We start from the raw sequence: 15,948 nt of genomic DNA, 5'->3' as shown, positions 1-15,948 counted from the left end.
AGAAAGAAGATGAAATGGACGAGTAATATAAAGCGGGACTCTCTCCCGCTCGGAATCACTTCGGCCAGACTTTGTCCATACTTTGCCTCACATGAAGGAACAATTTGCGAGAAAATTTCTCCAAACAAAGTTTTTCTTAGTTCTTAAACCATTATACATTACAATGAGGCTAATTACTCATATTTATATATTAAACAAGGTTCTCAAAATTCCATATAATTTCAATAAACCGAAATACGAATCATTTTTTGTATTGGTAAGTACAGCTATTAGTGATTATCTAGAAGAAGGGCATATTATTGATATGGTAAGAAGAAGAAACTAAATTCAACTAAAGCTTCCCTGATTTACTAAATCCTAACTGAATCTTAAATCAATTCTAACTAGATTACAAATAAAATCCTGATCAGATATAATAAACAAAATGTCAAATAAAAATAAATTCCTAATTAAATTCTATGATCCATTGGACATAATAAACAAAATATCAAATAAAAATAAATTCCTAATTGAATTCCATCGGACTCTATTTGGTAAAGATTGTCGCAGTCAATTCTGACTCGAGTCGGACTCGAGCCCAATGAACCGTTTACCATCACAATGTTAGCATTTTTTCTCTCAGATCTCAAGTATTTTGATGCTTAGAGATGCCAGTTGTAAATATCCCCATCCTTTTGAATGTTTCATATACAGATATGCTCCTACCAACAGTGGTGCTTTCCTGTAGCATAACTTCACTAATCCCTCTTACGAGCTGATGTGAGATCATCAAAAGTTTTTTTTTTTTTGATTTTTTAATTTTTATTTATTACATCTTTTCCTCCTCCTGACTACTCAAACAACGTAATTGGTTGCCCCATCCATTGCCCCATCCATTAAAGAAGATTGAGCCGTGAAAAGGGTTTGAACTTTTTGTTGTCAGAGCAGCAGATTATAGTGTTGTTTTTAAATTCTTTTTCTTCTACCGCTGATCGGTCAAACAATGGACTTTTTCTTCTTGTATTCATTAGAGAAGGGGGAGCAGTTGAAATTGTTTGAACTTGCTTGCCTTACACAGTTGAATTTACATTCAGCTTCTTTTTTTTGAGAGAAGAATATACATTCAGCTTCATTGCACGGTTCAATTCATCTTCCTGTTTCTTTTTCTGTTCATTGCAGTATTTGTGAACATCTTTACCTCTTAATTAATATTTTTTTCAATTTTGTGATTTTTATTTCAATAGTACTTCTCACTAATGGTGCCTTTTGTAGCGAAGTGCATGAACAAGCACTTATATCTTGTGAAGCTCTACATCGTGAAAGGAGAATTTTACTGAAGCAAGAGATTGGAAGGATGGTTTTATTCTTTGCTGACCAGCCTAGTTTATTGGCTCCTAATATTCAGGTAAATGCACTGCATTGAGTGCATTCTGGTTATGTTGAACACCTGATTCAGATCATCCCTTTTTCTTTCTTTTAGTCTGTAAGACTTGCATAAATATTATTTTAAAAAAATCTTATTATTTACTTTTACTACTGAAATTGCTAAGGAGCGTTTAGACTTGTGCACGCAAGCAAGCTAGAATTATTGAACTATTAGTTCATTCAACAATTGGAAACCTTTTGAAATACAATATTAAGCTATTCCACTGAATTGGACATTTGTTCGTAATTTTTCCTTCTCAATAAACAATTTAATCTTTGCTTCTGGTGTGCTTTGGAAAGTCATTACGATTGAAAACTAGAAAATAGATATTGGTTTGTCATATACAATGTTTCACAGCATGGAAGACTCTAGCTCAGACTTTTCTGTTGCCTCTCTATGTACCCACATTCTTTTCATTCTGTATTCTATGATATTTTCACAATTTTGTCAACATACTGTACAGATGCTCTTTTCTGCACTTGCTTTAGCTCAATCGGAAATCATCTGGTACTTTCAACTTGTTGGCATTTCATCGTCAAATACTAAAGTGGTTCGGGTGAAACCTGTTGATATTGTAAGTCATAGTTTTTCTTTGAAATTCTGCTGCTGTTGTTAGTTATTGTAACGACCCAGCCCACTAGCAATAATAACTCGTTGGGCCCAGCCAACAGCCCAAAATGCTTAAGCCCAGTTATTATTACTAGTGTCTAAGTCTCTTATAAATCAAATGACAATCCTATTCCCATCCGATGTGGGACTATTGGGGTGTCACAGTTATCCTGTGATTATCCTTTCTTCTTTTGTTAGTTGTTGTTCATGTTATGCTTGCAGGATGCAGCAGACCCAACTATTGGTTTCCTTCTAGACGGAATGGACAAGCTGTGTTGTTTAGTTCGAAAATACATAGCAGGTTGATCTGAGAAACTTTTATTTACAGTCGGAGGCTATTGAACACTTTTGCGCTTTTTGGGAACTCTTTATTGTTGTGATGTTTTGGTGTCAAACTTCCTACAATATAGCTGGACATAGATCTGCACTTTCGCTGCTTATTCTCATTCATCTCAAATGGAAGAACAACACTTCAATGAGTGAGTATAGAAACTGTCATCCAGATCAACTGGAATTTGACTCTTACAATCAAAAGGGTCAGAAGATATATTGCTTCTTGAGAACTATGGTTCAACTCCCATATACTTTGACAACTCCCTGTAGTTCATTGAACTGTTCTTTTTCTTCTTTTTTTTCCCATTTTCTTCTCTCATGCTCAATACGCCCTTCGGAGAAGGGTAATTTATGACCTTATAACTCCAAATTTGTGGTGAAGCCTTCAGATAATCTACAGCAGCGCTTACATTAAAGCTATATTAAGTGTCCTAGTCAAGATGCTTGGAGAGTTTATGGAACAATCAGACATCTATAATGCACTAGAATTTATGTTAGAGTTGATAACAAATATCTAAATTACTTTCTGTTGTATAAATCTAAACTTAACTAGGTCACTAATTTCATTGTTTCCGCATAATGTGCTTTTGTTGATAATAAGAGTGCAAGTTGAACTGAATGATACCATTTCAAGCATCAATGCTTACAAGCATCTTTTTTTTTATTGCAGCAATAAAAGGTTATGCTCTTTCTTACCTATCATCTTGTGCTGGAAGAATCCGATTTTTACTTGGTACCCCAGGGATGGTCGCTCTTGACTTAGATTCTACCTTGAAGGGCCTGTTTCAGCAAGTTGTACATTGTCTCGAGAACATTCCAAAGCCTCAAGGGGAAAACATCTCTGCAATTACATGTGATCTCTCTGTAAGAAATATATGCTGTACTACTACGTATCAGTCATTTTTGTCTCCTTTTGCATGGTCCATAACAGATGTACTACTACGTATCAGTCATTTTTGTCTCCTTTTGCATGGTCCATAACAGACCTAATGGTATTTCTTCTCACATCACAAAAAAGTTTTGGAACTTTGGTCTACTCTTCACACTAAAAGCAGTTGATAGTTTTGCCATTACATCTGCGGGCCCATTAAAATAGTGCTTTCATAGAAATATATAGATCAAACAGAGCTTATGAAGAAAGCTGTTCGTTTCGTAGATTGAAAGCAAACTGTAAAAGCATCAAACTTGTGGAAGCTTTGGTTTGGTTCTGTGCGTTTGATTTGTGCGTTTGGTTTTAAATACCACGATATTTGAAACCATGAAGAGCCATTAGATCAGTCATTAGCTATCATCTTAATCAGAATATTTATAAGGCAAGTCCTCATTTGATTTGATTTTAGTTTTTTTTCTCCTGATTGGATTATTCTTTTAAGTACCTTGGTATTATATAGGTAATCATCACATACGACAGCTTTGTGAATCTTCTTATTGCATTTATTTTATACTGATCGTTGTCTTATGGCTGCAGGATTTACGGAAGCACTGGTTGTCAATCTTAATGATTGTCACGTCTTCACGATCATCAATAAATATTAGACATCTGGAAAAGGCTACAGTATCTACCGGAAAGGAAGGTTTGGTATCAGAAGGAAATGCTGCATATAATTGGTCTAGGTAATGCAGCTATTATGATTTGCACTTCACTTGCATACTATTACTATTTGATGGTCATGCGATGCTGTCTTTGCTGGTTGTTGTGAAGCTTGGTGGTTTAATGTTAATGATGTCTAAGTACATATTGTCTTTTCTCGAAAAAATATACAAATATTGTAAATATTTTCTTTGCCCATGATAGTTATCTTCCACATTTTAGATTTTACTTCTATTGGATTCCTTTCATTATTTTTCCATTTAGTCTATATGCATGCTTACTATGACGATCTAACTTGGCAGATGTGTGGATGAACTTGAAAGCCAACTATCAAAGCATGGAAGCCTGAAAAAGCTGTACTTCTATCATCAACATCTTACAGCTGTAATATAGATTTGTTTTCTCTGTCCATTTGGACTTCCATTATTGCAGTTTTCTTCCTTTCTCCAAACAGTTGGCAATTTTTTATGATATTGGTGCTTAACACTCGACAAACAGGTCTTTCGAAACACAATGTTTGGTCCGGAAGGACATCCACAGCATTGCTGTGCATGGCTTGGAGTAGCTAGCAGTTTTCCAGAATGTGCCTCTGCCATTGTTCCGGAAGAGGTGTCCTTTTGCTTTTATTGTTCCCATAATATAATTCTACTTGATTGACTAACCAAAAGTAGTATCTCTCTATGATTCACGAATGATTCTAGCTTTTCATGATTCAAAAATGATTCTTTCTCGATAGCTCAACATATACTACCATACAGCATAGGGAGGCAGAGATCGACCGCAATTTTGATTTCTATTCTTGGCTCTCTTGTAATTTGGTCTGTCAAGTAAAAGAAATCGCAAAATCTGGATTAACTGTGTTATAGGAAAGGCTGAGCAGCTTCAAAATTTTCAATTCTTTGAGAGCATCGACTTTTAATTTACTTCAGAGAAAAATTGAGTGAAGCTGCTATAACTTTTTTAGGTTTGTAAAGAGAGGGCAATGGAGATGCTAATGCTAATAAAAGTGCTTCTGTAATTGCTTTTCAAATACTTTAGGTTGCCCTATCTTATCAGCTTTTTTTTTTTCCCCTTCTAATAACTCAATAGGATTTAATTTGTTGCTGGTTCCTTTCTAAATTTTCATACTATGAGATAAATCTTTATTTTATCTTTGTAGCTTGAAATTGGTTATTTTCTTATATTTCATATTCAAATTTAGGTGAATAAAATAGGAAGAGACGCCATTTTATATGTGGAGTCTTTAATCGAATCCATTATGGGCGGATTGGAAGGTCTGATAAATATTTTAGATTCTGAAAGTGGATTTGGTTCACTAGAGATGCAGGTATGCAAATAATTCCTCAAACTTTTATTTTAGGTCTGCTATTTTGCAGGTTAGTACTCATCATTCTACAAATTTGCAGCTAATTCCAGAGCAAGCAGCTATTCGTTTGAACAACGCAATGAAGACGAAAATCATGTCCGGCTTGCTCGTACCAGGACATGAGAGTCATCCAGAGAACAACAGTTCTGTCAAAATGTAAGTTGTCAACTATAAATTAAGGAAAACTGTAACGAACCATCACCTAACAACCTTTTCCTAAAAGCAGGTTAGAAGCTGCGATGCAGAGATTGACAAATCTTTGTTCTGTTTTGAATGACATGGAACCCATTTGTGTCCTAAACCATGTTTTTGTATTACGTGAGGTTAGTACAATGTCTCTCTGGATTTCCTTTAGTTTATGGTTTATTTCTCAGCTATATTACTTCTTAAACTAGTAGATTTTTTATTTCAGTGCATGGCAATATTTAAATGCTGTAGTTGACAATCCACAATTGTTTACGTTAATATGATCGAAATGGGTAGAACCTAATATGGGAATATATGTTGTGCGGATATTCGAGTTTGAGAGCATGAGATTTAGGTGAAATGTTTTGAAAGTGGCAGGAATTTATATAAGAACAACTTGAAAATATAATTGACTTGGAAAGTTTCGGACGGTTTTGTAGCCATCTTGCTATTTCTGAACTCACCAGAATGCAGAAAAAAATTTGAATAATTAAGAAATTTCATCTTACAGTAGGTAGTGACATGTCAATTATTCTTAGATCACAAGGCATAAATGTATTATATCAAGGCATTAATGTATTATATCATTGCATATGTACTCATTCCGTGAATTGTATGGTATCAAGTGTAAACCAGCAAGAGTGGATCATCACATCCAATCCTCTTTTTCTTTTTAAATTTTTATAGTTGAAGTGGATATGATGCACAATATATTGGAACTCAACAGACTAGGGACATTTTGCATTAACACTATTCGAAATGAAGCAAAAGTATTATTTAGTTAACCTCTGTGCATAGAGATATGAAAATTAAAAAGTGGTTATGTATGAAGATAAAGATGAGCTAGTAAATTAAGTTCGCATAACGAAAACAGCCGTATTTGGTTAGCTCAACCATGATTCCGATGGTCATGCTATTAAGAATAATCAGTTAGCAATTGTACGAATCACCATATCAAAGTGAGAATGATGTGTAGTTTATAGTATCCCGGAGACTTGCAGGTAACTCTTTAAAATAAAAGAATTTTTTCGTTGTAGGCACTGACATATATTACTTATATTTTAGGATTGTTCTTTTTCTATAGTTTTTTTGATTTTCCGCTCCTTGTTATAATAGTAAACATTATTGTTTGGTAATTGCTTCCCATATTTTTGCTCCTGTCAACAGTACATGAGAGATTGTATCCTCGGAAACTTCAAAAGAAGATTACATGCAGTATTAAGAACTGAAAATTGCCTCCAGCGTCCATCTATAATAGAATCACTCTTACAAAGACACATCAACATTGTCCTCCTGGCAGAGCAGCATATTAGTATGGATCTCATTGAAGGCATCAGAGAAGTTCTATTAACCGAGAGCTTCAGTGGCTCATTTTCTGGCTTGCAAGGTTTCGAAAGGCCTGCAGATATACAAACTGGAACCTCTATTGAGACTATCAGCAACTGGTACATTGATTACATTGTTAAAGATATTTCTTGTGCTGGAGTTGCCTTTGCTGCAGATAATTGCTTTACGAGCTTGCAGCCTATTGGTGGATATCTAGCTGAGTCATTCACTGATGTGAGAGAACTCAAAGCCCTTATTCGCCTTTTTGGTGGCTACGGGTTCGACAGGATTGATAGAATGGTGAGAGAGCACACAGCTGCATTACTAAACTGCATTGATACATCATTGCGGTCGAACCGTGAAGCCCTAGAGGGCTTTGCTGGGAGTGTAAATAACGGCGATAGAATCGAAAGAGAAGCAAATCTAAAGCAAATTCTCGATTTGGAAACATTGGTAGGTTTCTGTATTCAGGCAGGGCAGGCAATATCTTTTCGTAAGCTGCTTGTTGAGGCAGCTGGAGCAGTTTTAGAGGAAAAGGTGCCTCTTATTTTCTCGCTCTTACAAGGTGTAGCCAAGCACTTGCCGGAGGACCTACCTGAGAAGGATGAAATTTCTAGGTTAAAAAGGATTGCGAGCAGTGTTGGTGTTGGTGGTGATCACGATACAGAGTGGATGCATTCAATTATGGCTGAGGCAGGTGCTGCAAATGATAATTCTTGGAGCTTTCTTCCATATCTCTGTGCTGCATTTATGACGTCAAATATTTGGAGTATGACTGCTTATAATGTAAGTACTGGGGAATTCAACAACAACTTACATTGCTTATCAAGGTATGGAATCCTCATTATCTAGGTTCTCAAGTTTAACTCATTTTATTCTTGGGTATGGATTTTCTTTTCTTATTTCTGGTTATACTGCTGCATTAACTGTGGCAGTTACTGTTAGAATTTTTTTTATTGATTGAAAAATAGAAGTTAAATTTTCTTTAACATTGACATTTTCTATTCGTATTTATTATATATCTTGACAGTAGAAACCACAGGTAGGTGTTAAATTGTCAAATACTGCGGATACTTTTTCTTTTTCCCTAGAAAATAATGTATATTTAAATAAATAAAATGTTGACAATCATTGGTGTTATCTTATAATCTGAGATTAAAGCTTCCTAGATGGAATGATCTACAGTTTCCACTATTTCATCTAAATGCATCTCTATTTCTTGAAATATTTCTTCTGTGAAGATCATCATATTGTTATCAACTAAAAGTATCACATTCTAGAAGTTTCATCGACAATCAGCTGAATGTCGGTTTACTGAGGGAACATTTGCATGGAAAGATAAATTAACTACTGCATCTGGATTCTTCTAGGTGTATCAATGCTGTGATCGGGGGAAGTGAGTATATTAGGATCGAGAGAGAACAGCAAAGGCAGCCTTTTCCGAATGAGCGTGCTGACAAGACAAAAGAGCCTGAGATACTTAACCGCATCTCTGCTGAAGCAAATATAAAATCTGCTATGCAACTTTATGTCAAATGCTCTGCGGTGGTTGTGCTGGATTCATGGAACGATAATACCAGGTACCAAATTCCATAATACTCATTAGAACTTTTAAGGATCGAATAGTGCAAAATCCTCGTTACAGCAGTTATTTCTCAAAATTATGTATATTTGCCACTTGCCAGGCATTCCTTTGTTATTTAGTATTCCCACTTCCGTGCTGCTTCTCAGATTCATCTAAATGCTATGCCTTAACTTCAATGATTCACATTTTTAAGCCTTTTCTCCATATAAAAGATATATGTCATGGACTAGAGTTAGGCACTTGCTTGCCATGCCTATGGACTGTACTGGCAATTGCATTATCTCCTGTTGGGCAAAATCCTGTATTTCATTGTGACAATTATTTTCGTGAAAATAACTTTGTGCTAACTGGGCTTTTCTAAGTGGTTTTCTCCTTGGTTCATTTCTCCTTTGTTCATACCTTTTGGTATAAGGTAACACATCCCATTCTTCTCCTAAATAGAAAAGGGAAAATAAGAGGTTTGTAAAAATTTAGTAGTTGGATCTAAATTGTACAATTTTCCTAGTTATGTCTGGTGCTCCACTCAATCTTTCTGCACCACAAGGTTTAGTATGTTTGAAGGACCGGTAGCCTGAACCCTTTAGGTATTGGATTTCGTAATCTCCTTTTCTTAGGGAAGAGAACTGTATATTTCAAAGGATTTGAAGGAAATGCACCTGTAGCAGATAAAAGATAAATGTTATGAATCTGCAACTTATCCTGATACTGGATTTATTCTGATACGAGTATGATGAAAGCAGAAAAGATCTGGTTTGTCAGGCACAAAAATACCAAAAGAGAATAAGAAAATATAAGAAAAATAAAATACACAAATATTTACGTGGTTTGGCCATTGGCTAACATCCACGGGTGAAGACAGTGAAAACTTTTATTATAATCAAACTGGAATACAAAATATGCCTCTTACAAAATCCTGATCCCAAAAGATGCCCCATATTCCCTCTCATATGTCGCATCAAATCAATGTAATAAAAGATATATTTATATTACAAACTAAAACCCAATAAGACTAGCAATAACCTCAATAAGATTAGGGATAATCTAAACTTAATAGAATACCCAAAACAGTATAGGATTAGAAATCTTACTGTTCTGGAATTCGAGACATCTTCAACAGGAAAAGTGGTTAATTTGATTCCTCTTACTAGTGTGCAGCTTCTTCCAATAGTGAAATGTCAAAAAAGCATGTGATTGGGGTGATCGTCGGTTATGATAGTACTTTCTTTTACTTTCTGAGTAGAGCACAGTTATATTAGTACTTCTAGCATTTTCTGAAGGTACAATTTGTCTGTGAGGGAAACAGACTGATGTTCATGATATTGATTAACTAGTTAGTTACTCTTTGGAAGTTTGGTTCAAAACATGAATTGAAATAGGAATAAGAATGAGAATGGACTGGGATGAAAAAAAATGATGAAAATGACGAAAACTCCTGATTTGTTTGGTTCATCGGAATCACCTTCAAATTAAAATTCAAAATATTTAAATTTTAATTAAATTCAAATTTGCTATCCAAGTCCATATCAAAATTTGAATCCAAATTTAAATTTTAATTAAATTTAAATTTATTATCCAAGTCCGTATCAAAATTTGAACTCATGAATTTAAAATTTGATTTTACAATTAAATTTCAACTTCAAAATTTAAATNTTTGAATTATGAATTCAAATTTCAGATTTTATTTTTTTTAATTCAAATGCAATTCTAGTATAAGTTTGATATTTGAATTTAGTTCTAAATTTAAATTTATTATCCAAGTCCGTATCAAAATTTGAACTCATGAATTTAAAATTTGATTTTACAATTAAATTTCAACTTCAAAATTTAAATTTAGAACTAAATTCAAATATCAAACTTATACTAGAATTGCATTTGAATTAAAAAAAATAAAATCTGAAATTTGAATTCATAATTCAAACTCAAATGAAAATTATAATTTATTTTTAAATTTAAATATAGATTAATATTTGAATTTAAATAATTGTTAGTGGAAAAGAAACGAGTTCTTTTCTCAATCTCCTCTGGAATCAAAGTTGATTCCCACCTCTGTGGTGGGCATCATTTTGAGGGGAATAGACTCATTTTGAGGGAATTCTATTCCCCCTGGCATGGGAATCGGAAAGACAATCGCTCAAAACCAAACACCAACAATAGTGATGGATCATTTCCATTCTCATTCCAAGTTTGAAGTCCTTCAAACCAAACATGCCCTCAAACTAGTATCTAGGCATTTTCTTTGTTTCTCGTTATGCACTTCATATTATATCTCCTTTGGAGAGAAAACCGAGCCAAGCAAATTACACTCCTTGTTGCACGGACTCTTTGTTGCACACTCTAATGGCGGTATTTTCATGTGTGCTTGTATTGTGCCCTATATAATTAAGTTCTGTTTCTTCATTTCATCTTCCATACAGGTCACATATCGTACCCAAGCTAATATTCCTGGACCACCTTTGCGAACTCTCCCCCTACATGCCAAGAAGCACTCTTGAAGTTCACATACCGTACACAATTATCCGCTCAATATTCAGGCAACAGTACGGAACTTCTTCATCTGCGTTCACCGAACTTTCAGGACCATCTCCAAGACAATCACCTCTTATTTCTCTTGCACACGCATCTCCGGCTGTTAGGCAAGGCAAGGGGGATTCCACCCCTCAAAGTAATGCTTATGAATCATCTAGTCATTTTAGTGCATCAACTGAAGTCTATGAAGGAGATACTACGAGGATGAAGGGGGGCGATAAGCTACTCCGTAGCATGAGGCGGTCGGGCCCGTTAGGCTACAGTTCGAGCCGGAAAGTGAAGTTTGTGGAAGGGTCGAGTTCAACAGTTCAAGGACTGAGCCCAACGCCGAGGTTTGCAGCATCAAGGTCTGGTCCCCTCTTGTATAAGTAGAGTAGAAACTGTTTATGACTGTCCATGGTAATAGTTGCGACTATATTAAATATTAGTGTTTGTAATTTTGTGTTTTCTTTCCAAGCATGTGTGATTATTCTGGTAGTATGTACAAAATTAATCTGTTAGTGTTGAGTATTGTACCCTCATTATATATATGTATATGTGAGGCTTGCTATAATGCTATTGATAGTACTAAGCATTGGGTGCTATCAAGTTTTTCGCCCTTAGATCAACCTCTTCGATTATTTCATCTAACGATTATTTCATCCGTTAGATCATACTATTCAACCAACCACCCACTTAACCTTAGAGGACTACTATCATCGGACTACTATCATCCTAACCGTACATCGCTTCATCCAAGGACTGAAAACTTAATAGCACCAATGACTTGGTGCTAATTAATAGTATTTTAGTATATATATATATATATATATATATATATATATAGTTGGATTGGGCTACTATTAGTAGCAAAATTTCATTGTTGCTGCTAGTTTTTTAGCCTTTGGATAAACTCTTTTCATTATTTCTAACCATTGGATTAAATACTATAACCCAGTAGGGACCACTCAACTCTAACCGACTAATATCATCCTGAACTTACAATTTTTCATCCAAGGGTTAAAAACTTGATAGCAAAAAGAACGTTTTACTATTAATAGTATTCCAGCCTAATTCTATATATATATATATATATATATATATAATATATATATATATATATATATATATATATATATATATAGAGTCCAGCTACTATACTCTTATGAGTACTCGCGTCGTACTCATAAATTGTTTTTGATAATAAAGCTTTCAAATGCGGCGATCCACACCGTTAAACGTTATCTAGAGCATTTAAAATGTCTAGAAATCAAATTTATATTTTCGACATTATTTACCTTACGATCAACAGGTCACAAAATTGACAATTTTTAACGGCCAGTATGGGATATTTTGCTAGTTTAACGGTGTAAAAGAATCGAAATTGGTTTGAATTTTGATAGAAAATTTTATTCATTACATAGATAAAGATCAATAACTTTGATTTTAAATTGAAGGATCCGATCATCCATTTTAAGATGTCGTTCGATTTTGACCGTTCATTTTATACCTCTTGATGAACTTTATTATGATTTTAAAAAATTACGAAATTTATTTTTAAAAGTTTCAAATACTCTAGATTATTTTAACGAAGTAAGATCGTCGATTCGAAAGCTTATCATTGAAAACACTTATGAGTATGAAGGGTTCTATACTATTATACATAAGAGTATAGTAGCCCTACATAATATATAGAGTGAGGCTACTATGCTATCGGAAGCACGGAGCCTTCCGTGCTTCCAGCTCGTTTTTGATGTTGCGACTTTCGAATCGTCGATCGACTCGTTAAACTTGATCTAGAGTATTTGGAGTACCTAGAAAATAAATTTTATTATTTTTTCAATATCATTTGCCTAGTGATCAAATGGGCTTAAAATCAACAAATTTCAATGGCCGTAGTGAGCCGTTTGCAAGTTTAACGGTAGAAATATCTAAATCAAGTAAATTGATAGAAAATTCTTTAATACTATATAAAACAAGATCAATATCTTGATTTAAAATTTTAAGTTTATATTATTACATTTTGTAAGATTTTATTTTCAGCGCGTTGATTTTGAGCCCCTTCGTTCACTAGGCAATGATATCGTAAATCATAAAATTTATTTCTAAGTACTTCAAATACTCTAGATCAAGTTTAACGGAGTGATCGACGATTCAAAAGTCGCAACATCGAAAACGAGCTTGGAAGCACGGAAGGCTCCGTGCTTCGATAGCATAGTAGTCTATATATATATATACTATATATATATAATATAGAGTTCAGCTATGGTGCTTGTAAAACCCAAGCACTTGGTGCTATAAATTTTTTATTATTAGATCTACTCCTCTGATTATTTTCAACATATAGATTATACTATTCAACCAACCACCCTCGCACCAACTAGGGGCCCATATCATTCAACCGCATATCTCATAATCCATGGCTAAAAATCTATAACACTAATACTTGGTACTTTTAAAGTATAGGAGCTCAATTATATATATATATATATATATATATATATATATATATAATATATATATTATATATAGTCCATCTACTATCCTATTAATAGGATTGAGACATTGTCCTATCAAGTTGATTTGAATGATCGAAAATTCAAATTAATAATCGGCACCGTTGGAATTGATCTACACAATTAGAAATGTTTAGAAACCAAATTTTGTAATATTTAAAAATCATTATCAAGTTCATCTTAAGAGTTGAAAAATGAACGCGTCATAGAATGAATAACTTCTAAAATAGAGGTTTAGACTTTCTCAATTCATAATCAGAGTTATCAAACATACTAAATAGTATAAAGAATTTTCTATCAAAAATTCAAGTAATTTGGATTACTCTACACCGTTAAACAAGCAAACGGCTCATATATGCCGTCAAAAATTATCGATTTTTCGACACTTTGATCACCATGTAAATAATTTTTAAAATTTATGAAATTTAGTTTCTAGATATTTCAAATACTCTAGATCAACTTCAACGGCTCCGATCATCGATTCGGAATCTCTATCATCAAGAACAACTTGATAGAACAAGTGCTACTATCCTATTAATAGGATAGTAGCCCTAATATATATATATATATATATATATATATATATATATATATATATATATTGCTAAATTATAGAAAATCTATTTGTCAACACCCGCTTTTTCACTTTTCCTTCCTTGTCATTCAAAAATCTATACTTTGCTCTTTTAAAAAATAAAAAATGTACACTTTGGCCCATCGTCGTCAGTGTTTCGGTAGGGTCTGTTTATATCCATTTTTTTATATCTAAAATGTCCTTGGAACCCTCATCTTTTCTCACTGACCTTCGCCAAGCTGTCTTGCTCTTTGCCGCCTCGCCCTCGCGCACCCTTGTCCATGCCCACACGCACATCCTCGCTCGCCGCCGTCGCCTCACCCTCGCCCTCGCTCTCGCCCTCGCCTCCTCATCCACGACTAGCCCGAAGAAGATCAGGGACAATTTGGTTATTTTGTCACGGTGTATCTCCCTGTGAACATTTTATTTGGTTATTTTGTCACGATGTATCTCCCTGTGAATATTTTTTATTTTTCAAAAGGGCAAAGTGTAGGTTTTTGAATGACAAGAGGAAAAGTGAAAAACGGGTATTGACAGGAATGTTTTCTGTAATTTAGTAGGAATGTTTTCTGTAATTTAGTATATATATATATAGAGCAGGGCTGTTGTGCTCTCAGGAGCACGGAGGCCTCCGTNGTGCTCCTGAGCCGTTTTCGATGATGGAGTTTTCGAATCGACGATCGGCTCCGTTAAACTTGATCTAGCGTATTTAAAGTTTCTAGAAAATAATTTTTGCGATTTTTCGATATCATTTACCTAGCAATCGAAAGGATTCAAAATCAATAATTTTTAACGGCTGAAAATAAAAATCCTATTAAAAGTGGTGATATAGCACTAAAATTTTCGATCAGAAATATAGATCTTGTTGTAGCTAGTATAAATAATTTTCTATCAAAATTTCATTTGATTTGAATACTTCTACACCGTTAAACTTGAAAACGGCAGATATCAACCATTAAAAATTATAGATTTTGAATCCTTTCGATCACTATGTAAATGATATCGAAAAATCGCAAAAATTATTTTCCAGAAACTTCAAATGCGCTAGATCAAGTCTAACGGAGCCGATCGTCGATTCGAAAATTCCATCATCGAAAACGGCTCAGGAGCACGGAGGCCTCCGTGCTCCTGAGAGCACAGCAGCCCTGCTCTATATATATATATATAGAATTAGGCTGAAATACTATTGATAGCAAAAGATTCTTTTTGCTATCAAGTTTTTAAAACTTGGATGAGAAATTGTAGGGTTAAGATGATATTAGTCCCTTAGGATTGAGCGGTCCTCACTAGGTTATAATATTTAATTCAATGGTTAAAAATGATGAAAGAAATTAATCCAAAGGCTAAAAATTTGATAGCAAAAAAAACTTTTTGCTATTAATAGTATTCTAGCTCAACTCTCTCTCTCTCTCTCTCTCTCTCTCTCTCTCTCTCTCTCTCTATATATATATATATATATATATGCTCTTTTGCAATGCATGCATAGAATGTACATTCATTTTGGTGGTACGCCAACAAGTTCCACCTTATGGCATATTTGGAACCACGGAACTTAAATGCTGGTGGAACTTAAGAAATGCAGTGATATTTAAATTTCTCTAAGTCAAACTCCCGTCTAATTTTTTGTTTTGGTGAAAGTTACTAAGTAGAAATTGAGGTTCTTTCACTTTTGTTGGTTGCTTTGCTGAAATCTATGTCACGGCCTGGGTCTTTTTTTGAAAGCTAATTTTGAAGAATTTTTCTAATTTGAAAATAGAGTTGTGGACAAGCATAATTTTTTTTTTTTTTGTAAACCTTGCCCAGACATGCACAGACCTGCTACATGTACATGGTGTCCCCTATCCATGCAGACAGAGTCTTCCTTGTACATGCATGACGCAGGAACACAAATAAGTAACCACAAGTAATTATAACAAAATAGTTTCATTATTCAGAAATCATAATACTAATCA

The 15,948-nt window shown here is 34.2% G+C and overlaps 1 protein-coding gene across 6 annotated transcripts in view; it reads left to right on the top strand.

Annotated features, from left to right (window-relative positions):
• The window catches only part of LOC109716443 (probable protein NAP1), a 28,097-nt gene extending 16,617 nt beyond the window's left edge, over positions 1-11,480 (top strand). For all 6 annotated transcript variants that reach the window (XM_020241896.1, XM_020241895.1, XM_020241894.1 and 3 more), the window contains 13 exons: positions 1,252-1,384; positions 1,869-1,979; positions 2,237-2,315; positions 3,018-3,211; positions 3,816-3,961; positions 4,241-4,322; positions 4,437-4,547; positions 5,140-5,265; positions 5,345-5,460; positions 5,531-5,627; positions 6,658-7,646; positions 8,187-8,396; positions 10,816-11,480. In XM_020241896.1, coding sequence (XP_020097485.1) covers positions 1,252-1,384; positions 1,869-1,979; positions 2,237-2,315; positions 3,018-3,211; positions 3,816-3,961; positions 4,241-4,322; positions 4,437-4,547; positions 5,140-5,265; positions 5,345-5,460; positions 5,531-5,627; positions 6,658-7,646; positions 8,187-8,396; positions 10,816-11,299 — 2,878 coding nt within the window. In that variant the 3' untranslated portion in view covers positions 11,300-11,480. The remainder of the gene's footprint in view (positions 1-1,251; positions 1,385-1,868; positions 1,980-2,236; positions 2,316-3,017; positions 3,212-3,815; positions 3,962-4,240; positions 4,323-4,436; positions 4,548-5,139; positions 5,266-5,344; positions 5,461-5,530; positions 5,628-6,657; positions 7,647-8,186; positions 8,397-10,815) is intronic.

Source organism: Ananas comosus, linkage group 10 (assembly GCF_001540865.1).
Source record: "Ananas comosus cultivar F153 linkage group 10, ASM154086v1, whole genome shotgun sequence".
Taxonomy (NCBI): domain Eukaryota; kingdom Viridiplantae; phylum Streptophyta; class Magnoliopsida; order Poales; family Bromeliaceae; genus Ananas; species Ananas comosus.
This window is presented reverse-complemented; position numbering and strand designations above follow the sequence as displayed.